An 8632-nucleotide genomic window follows, 5' to 3' on the forward strand; every position below is an offset into this window, starting at 1 on the left:
GGAAGCCTGGAACTCGAGCGACCATATGGAGAGGGAGGGGGGTGGGCTGCCTGCTGGGAGAAGGGCTGCCTTTGATGTGGTGTCGCGACCATATGGAGAGGGAGTGGGTTGCCTCCAACTGAATACTTATTTTTCTGAGAAGCTGCCTTTAACGCTGTTCAAAAGGGTTCCTGAAAAAGCATCTTTCACTAAAGTGCTCAAATTCTAAATCGGTCCCTGCGCTGCTCTAACTATGATCCCCAAAGCGCACCGAGGCTTTAACTGCGTGCGTGAAGTACACTGTGATTCGTTTAACCTGTGTCATTCTTTCATGCATTTATTTAGTTGATTCACTCATGCATTCAAAATGTAGCGGAGTTTTGTTAAACCAGTCAGACTAACTGGAATCTGGGGAACTGGGTTCGAGTCTCGGCAATGACTCTGAACATCCTGTGATTCTGGGCAAATCACTCATTTTCCCCATGACTGACAAAAAGGAATGTGTCCTCGTGCTATGTAAAGCGCTCGGATACCAGATTTAGGTCAAGTTAGTGCTATATAAGACTCGGGGGGGGGGGGGGGGGGGTTAAAGTTTAAAGTTTTGAAGAAGTTAATGAGAGTAAGATGTATATTTACAGGGTGCGGTCAAAATAGAGATTCGGTAGAGTGCATAAATAGTACTATGTGAATAAAAGCAGTTAAGCAATAATGAATGAACACAAATCCACACGTGAATAAAACAAGCAAAAGCAAATGGTGGGGGCCTGAAGGAGGAGGGGGTGCGAGGGATGAGTGAGGATGGGGTAGCAGGGGAGGGAACACGGCCTGGGGGAAGCTGGCTGGGGAGGGGGAGGAGAAATCCAAGGAAGGCTGTGTGCGGGGAGAGAGGGGAGGTGCTGGAGCTGAAAGTACGGCCGGCCGGCCATCCAAGAATAATTAGGGGAGGAGAAGCCGAGAAGCCGCAGAGCGCACGCTGGGCGAAGCCCTTTGATGTGCTGCGAAGATGAGCGGCCGGGAAACTGAAAGTACGGCCGATAGGAGGGAGGGAGGCTGATGCGCGTGCTTGTTTGGTCACGTGGTACACGTGAACTTCAAGAAAACTGCAGCAGAAAGCCCTTGGTTTGACGAGGATTTTGGCTACTTGAATTCTTGCTCCCTCAATGCACTTGCGCGCATTTAAGGTCACGAGACCTAAAAAGGCAAACCTGGTGAGTTTTGTAAAAAAAAAAGTCAATTTGTATTAAACTTCTTTTAAAACAGACGACTTTTAAAACCATGTTTGGAGATTAAAATTACACTCTGTTAGTAATTCCATTGTACATCACAACATTAAAATCTTTGTCTTTGCTGACCGGGGGGAGGGGATGGGACCTCACAACAGGGAAGCAAAAGGAACCGCATGCCTGTTAACTTGAATTAAATGAAGCTGCAAACTTGCAAGACACGGAAATTACACTTAAAAGGCTCAGGGAAGAGGTGTGGCGCCGCTGCCAGGGCGACTGACGCTGGAATCTGGGGACCACGGTTCGATCCCCGGCTCCGGCGGCAGGTCAGCCCAGCACCATGTGACTCTGGGCAATAGCTCGCTTAATCTTCCCAACGGCCCCCCAGCGCCTAGAGACCCTTACGGGTGATTGTGCGCTTTACAAATGTGGACTTTACTTTACTTTAACTGTAAGAACGAAATAGCTTCAGAGGACAAAAGGCCCATTTGTCCTGACAAGTCCAGTATAATTACTGAAAGGAAACTGTTAAGTAGTTGTGGAGTTACAAATAATTGGATTTCGTGGAGTTTTCACAGGTTGGCACCGGCTGGAACAGCTGAGTCTTCAAGGCACTCTGTGGACACGGGGGTGCTGTAGGCTAGTGGTCAAAACCACCTATCACCAACAAAACATTTGTGCAGATGTGGAACATTTTTTTTCACAGCTGATACAAAAATACAACCTATATTTCCAAACTCACATTCGTTACAGCAGGTAAACAAAATAGAAAAGATTTCCACAAATGTCATCAGGGCCCGCCGCGACTCTCCTTCGCTTTTGGCATTCAGTGTTACTGACCCCTAGTTCAGATGTGCAAATACTTGAGATTGGATACACTGTATCAAAATTCCAACTTTGCATACTCAGACGTGGAATCAGTTTACTTGCTGGATGCTTTCATCCAGCCTCCCTTCACGCACATGGAGAGACACATCTCTTCCTCCTGACCCAAGTATACTCACTGCCTCCCACTGCATCTCGATTTACCACACAGTTTTTTGTCTCATGGCACGTTAATCTTCTCTGCAGCGCCTATACATTTTGTGGTGATCCAGTGCAGTCAGGAAATGCAATAAGGGATCTGGTCAGATGCAAACATCATCCCGAGCCACTTGTGGCCGTGCACCCTTGGCACTGGTTGCAGCGGGAATTCGGAAGGGTAGGAGCAGCCGCAGGTACTGGTCAATCATCTAACGACTTTTCTGGACGTATTATTAAAACACCTTTCTGAGCTCCGCCCCGTCCGGACCCCCTCTTCCGGGGCCCCCACCTCCGCTCCCTGCACAGGGCCACCATGAGCCTAGAGCCGGCCCTGTTGCAGTGTACTTAAAACAAGTGACATTCTGCTGCCAAATGTTGGCCACCTCAAGTGACATTTTTTGTGAGTAAATAAATAACAAAGACATGTAAAGAAATGCATGTCAGAAATTAATCCTTTTGAGAAATGAGAACTGCAGCGAAGCACCTGAAATAGACAACCTAGCCTACGTGAGGCTGTTTGTCTGAGGAACCAATGCCTAATATTAGGAATTAATATAATCTGCAATTAACCAATGTAGGAATATGTTCAATATAATTCTCAAAAATACTTTGCCTTCATAAGGGTCCGGGCAGGATATTCTTTTCAGATCTGAATAGTATGGATCCCCAATGATCTGAAGGAATACCTTTTTAAAAAGAAGCAGTAATCTTTAATATAGTGCTTCAACCTGCACTCCTGCCATTTCTAAGCACAAACAAAACACATAGCTGCACTCTACAGGGGAATTATCGATTGAAACTGTATCATTTAATGATATATTACGCATTAGAGTGAAAACAACATACTTTTTAGTCAACCCGTACTGTGCCCAACAGTAATACTGTCTCCATTTTTCTCCATGCTCTCTGGAAAAGGAACTACAAAGCAAGCACTGCGACCTTTCCCTACAATCCTACCAAATTAAGTGGTGTTTTCTTCCCACTTCCAACCTGGACACAGATTTTGTCCGAAATTTGATATGAGCAAATATTTGCCCATGTCCGTGATGGGCGAATAGGCTGTGGCAAGATTTGTGAAAACTCCCAAATGCATTATTTTGTGAGTGTGCACAAACTTCCCAGGGGATTCCAACTTAACACCCTCTTCTCACACCTCAGAAAATATTAATTCACAAGAAAATGTAGTGCACATCTGCACTCTGAGCCTAACAAACTGAAAAGCTGTGCTATTTGTGAACCGAAGTTGAAGCAAGCATTGGCGAACAAGAGAGCCTTAAACAGCCAAAGGGACTAAACGTGTGCCAAGGACGGCCAAACGCATACTAGATTTTCAGGATTATCACATAAAATAAACAGATACTAACTTAATCTCATTAGAACGAATTTGAATAGTAAGTGGTCATTTTGAAAGTCTGGCCATGGATTCTATTATGAACTGCCCTCATGGACCTATGCTGGACATCACTGCCACCTAATCCTAAACTTCCTACAAACTCTTCCCCAACATACATTTGTATTTTTAATACATTTGTAGAACGTCCTACCTAAGAAGAGAACATTAGTGGCTTCTTCCATCCTTTCTGGAAATCCGTGGATATGTCTGCTGGCAGTATCTCTGCTCCAGTTAGTGCCAAATTAGGCACATGTTATGCAAACCGTTCTTGTCAGGTAAAGCTTGTTTATAGAGAGTGCTTGGGTCGATCTATAGTGGGTGTATATATCTGCGCGGGGGTAAGTCTCTAGGGGTGTGGTCCTGCATGTGTTTGTGTGTTTGTCCATTAAGTGATGTATGAGTCTATGCATTTATAGCTTAGCTAAGTGTCTGTGCAATGGTGTTTGAGTGTGCAGCGGGTGCTTGTTTGTTTGTCCCGGGAGGGTGTGTCATTGTAGTTGGGTTGTGTGTATGTGCAGTGAGTAGGTCAGTTTGGCAAGATGAAAGGGGAAGAACCAATTAGGCTGGAAGCAGGCCAGACATCTCATGACAGGCAGCACCTCCTCAACTGCACAGAATTTCTCATCTATTTTTTTTGTACTGCAACCCTGAGGTACTCTACCTTAATTTTGACTTTAGAATATCGTGCTACCAGAATATTATATACAAAATATTGAGGGCCAAAATTTTGAGAAGGTAATTGGTCAGTAAAGATTTACTATTCTTAACTGCAGACTCTATATTTTGGTTCTCAATATATGGCAGCATGATGTTTCTGCAGTAGGTATTTCCACGTACAACCAACATGGATCGATGTGCAAATATGCTGCAGCTTATTTTTGGACCAGTATATCCAAACTACCATACCTAAAGTCAGCTATTCAAGATCCTTCCCACATTTTTGCAAATCATTGATAAACCACTGGTCAGTTTTATTAAAACAAAGATCCATTAATGGCTCTGTGTCATCCCACGTCATTGATTTGGGAACAGGTGGGACAAGTTGATTGTCTTACAGGACATGTAGGTTTATTTTGCATTTTGTCCCATGGACGAGTAGATTATTGAAAAATGTCCACACCCCTGCGTCACACGCCTAGTAGCTCTGTTACTCTGTACCTTCTAAGCAATATACTGACTTGTACAGTGCGGCTTCGAGGGTCTCTGTTACTTTGTAGCATCTAAGGCGGTGTACTGACTTGTACAGTATACCTTCTGGTAGTTCTCTTACTCTGTACCATCTAATGTAGTGTACTGACTAGTACTCTATATTTTCGAGTAGCTCTCTTGCTCTGTACTATCTTATATATAGTACTGATCAGTATAGTATGCTGGTGTACGCTCTAGTGTAGTGAGCGGTCTAGTGCTGCGCTCTCTAGCACAGCGTGCTCCTTCCAGATGTGTTGTAAATTAATCATATGTAAAACAAAAGCAGTGATTACAGCCTTCATTTGTGTCAATAATAAATCTCTAATTGTGAATCTCTTCTCTGCAGTGATGGTGACTCTGGATCCTGACACGGCTCATCCTCTGCTCCTCCTGTCTGAAGGGGGGAGGTGTGTGAGAGACTCGTACACAGGCACATGGAAGGACCTGCCGAACAACCCCAAGAGATTCACCTCCTCCTACTGGTGTGTGCTGGGGAGCGAGGGGTTCACCTCCGGCAGACATTACTGGGAGGTGCAGCTGCTGCAGAAGGGGGGATGGTGGACTATGGGGGTCGCAGCAGAGTCTGTGAACAGGAATGGAGACATCACATGGTCACCCGAGGGGGGAGTTTGGGGTGTGCAGAGGATATGTTATGATAAGTACTCCGCTCTCACCTCCCCTGAAACTCCTGTGTCCCCTCGTGAGGAGCCCCTGAAGCTGGGGGTGTTTCTGGACTACGAGGGGGGGCGGCTGTCCCTGTACAATGCTGACTCCATGGAGCTTCTCTACGCCTTCCCACAGGCCCCCTTCACAGAGAGGCTCTTCCCGTTCTTCTATCCCAAGTACGAAGCGGTGATGCTGCTGGTGTGAGAGCTGCGGGGAGCTCCAGCCCCTCATCCTCCCTCCCTACCCCCCTCACACTGATAACAATGTGACCAGGAGCACAGGGAGAGGCTCTTTTAAATAATAAAACGCTCCCTTTGGGGGTGTCTATTGGGGGGTTTGGGGGGAGGTTGTAATTCCAGTGACTGGAAAAGGCTACTTTCATGTAATTTATTAACTTATCAATGTCCGCCAACCCCGATGTGCAGAGTCCACCCCTCATCTTTCATCTACAGTTTAAACGCCAACGTTCCAAAAGAAAATTCTTCACAATGACCCTCCCCATGTTGCCACGACAACCATAAGCTTCACAACTAGTATCTCTTTTCTTTATACATTTTTAAAACTAGGGCTGACAATGTTTGTAATGTGAATCATACACCAAACATCATGTAACATATGATAAAGGCTCTTCAGAATTAAACAAGCATTGCCATAGCCAATAGGTGTCGCCTTTGGGTCCTTATAAGTGCTTAGCCAGAGCTATTGGCTTTAGCAATGTTTTTAAGGTATGTTGTAGAGCAGTGAAGCTGCTGTGCTCTGTACTGTAAATTTGGTGTCTAGTGCAGTGACGTGGGGGCAGTGGCATGGTGTAGAATGTAGTGGTGTTTTGTTATAAGGTGTGTGTTGGTGGGATGCATGTGGGTAGTGTGCTTGGGTGCATGTGGCCTGTATATGCATCTTTACAACAAAAATCACCAATTGTAAGTAGATTAATAATACTGGTCTGCAAACTATTAAAAGGGCAATAAGGGAAAAAGTAATATACATGTCCCCATGGATCAATCTAACATATATGTTGCCCATAGTGTGTGCTCCTGCCTGAGGCATTGCCTTTAGGGAACCCGTTTCACTCGTCACGGATATCGCCATATGATGAACCAGTGGCATCGCCGGCACTTACAATGGTAGCCTCTGCGCGTGTTTCCCCAATTCATGCCACACATGAGATGTGCATTGCACTGTATCTACTTCATCCTTTTCCAAGACAGTGGTATTGTTAACAATCATAGCTTTGAGTGGTACAGGGTGAACCGCTTCCACCGCAACATGTGGTGTATATGGCAGCGCATTTTGCCAGTAAAAGGCATATTGTGCTTGCGCGCACAGATAATATAACTGCATGTCTGGCACTGTAAACCCACCTATCTCATACTTTTAAATGAGAAAGCCAATAAATAGTAAATGTTCATAGCACTGGGATTGCAAATATAAACACAGAGCGGAAGTGTATTAAATAATCATTGTAAGTAAATAATTAAATGCACAATGCCGCAAACGTAATGTTTCTGTGGTTTTATTAGCAAACAGAATGAAAAACAGCTCACGGGTAGTGTTCGGTGAGGATAGTGAACGCTGGAGTGTACTAGAAAACAGGACCATTTCCCAATAATTTTTAGTTGTAAAGGATCCCAAACACATAATTGGGGTGGCGAAAGCCAAGTATTTAGCACTATGAAATATATTAGAGCAAGTTAAAAATAAACACGTGTCTCGTGTGTTCTTTATTTTGTCCGGCATTTTTAAAGGTGTAAAATTTAGAAGGTCTGTGACAATGTTTAATATATTTTATTTAATTATGAATTTTCCATCTTATAACAACCATGAAAAAAAGTCAGCATTATTTTCAAATCATTACAGAATACATAGCAGCAAGTTGATACAGCATCATATAGTGCAGGAATGACAGTGGAACGCAGATTCTAGTACCAAAAATAAAATATACAATAGTGACATTCACATCATACAAGAGGTCATTATCCATTAGATGTGGTTAACATAAACGCAGTAAATGGACCCCAAATGTCATGTGGTCTGGTCGCACTAGGCAATTCTTCCGCATAGCAAGTCAGTTGATCACGACAGTATGCTATATCTCCCAACCAGTATATAGTTTTGGGCGCTGGTCTACCATCCCAATGAAGAGAGACCCTGCATTTTGCCAACAGGAGCACTATGGCTACTAGTTTACGATTGATGGCTTTAAGTTTAAACACATTTCCTAACAAGCAAACAGTTATATTATATTTTTTCACCCACCATTTCCGTTAATGTCACTGGACATTCCACCAAAAGTGAGCTACTTTTTGACTGGACCATGCCAAGTGTTGAAAATCAGCATTGTCGGCACCACATCTTTTACAACAGTGTGAGTCTCTCAGTCCCTATTTCTAGAGTTATGCTGATGTATAGTACATTTGGTGTACATATTTATAGTTTATAAGTCTAAGATTTCTGTTTGCAGCAAACTGATCCGTTAGTTTACAACACACTGCCCATTCATCCTCTGTCAGCGGTTGCGTCAAAATAGCGTTCCATTTACCTATGGAGCCCACAGCAACAGTCGCCTCATCCACCTGGGAAGCCTTATACAAGCGAGTAACTAATTTACTCAGAGTTTGCGCAGTATATATAAGTTGCAAGGTGTTCAGAGTTGGTGGTTGATCAGGGAAACATGGGTATAACTTCCGCATTGCAGCACATAGTCTACTGGATATGAATGTCAGCATAACAGACCCTTCCCCATCCCCTACAAAACCTAGGAGGTCAATACATTTCCTGCCAGGATATATGCTGCCCATAGTGTGTGCTCCTGCCTTATACATAGCCTTTTGGTAACCCGTTTCACTCGTCACGGATATCACCATATGATGAACCAGTGGCATCGCCGGCGCTTACAATGGTAGCCTCTGCACGCGTTTCCCCAATTCATGCAACACATGAGATGTGCATTGCACCGTATCTACTTCATCCTTTTCCAAGACAGTGGTATTGTTAACAATCATAGCTTTGTGTGGTGCAGGGTGAACCGCCCCAGCTTCCACCGCAACACGTGGTGTATATGGCGGCGCATTTAACCAGTAAAAGGCATATTGTGCTTGCGCGCACAGATAATATAACTGCATGTCTAGCACTGTAAATCCACCCATCTCATACGGCAGAG

At 44.3% G+C, this 8632-nt stretch overlaps 1 protein-coding gene across 1 annotated transcript in view; it reads left to right on the top strand.

Annotated features, from left to right (window-relative positions):
- LOC144754193 (E3 ubiquitin-protein ligase TRIM39-like) overlaps window positions 1–6972 on the top strand; it is an 81473-nt gene extending 74501 nt beyond the window's left edge. The window contains exon 6 of the mRNA XM_078641776.1: window positions 5153–6972. Within this exon, the coding sequence (XP_078497902.1) occupies window positions 5153–5676 (524 nt within the window). The 3' untranslated portion in view covers window positions 5677–6972. The remainder of the gene's footprint in view (window positions 1–5152) is intronic.
- Window positions 6973–8632: the final 1660 nt, after the last annotated feature.

The sequence above is a fragment of the Lissotriton helveticus genome, chromosome 5_1 (assembly GCF_964261635.1).
Source record: "Lissotriton helveticus chromosome 5_1, aLisHel1.1, whole genome shotgun sequence".
Classification (NCBI taxonomy): domain Eukaryota; kingdom Metazoa; phylum Chordata; class Amphibia; order Caudata; family Salamandridae; genus Lissotriton; species Lissotriton helveticus.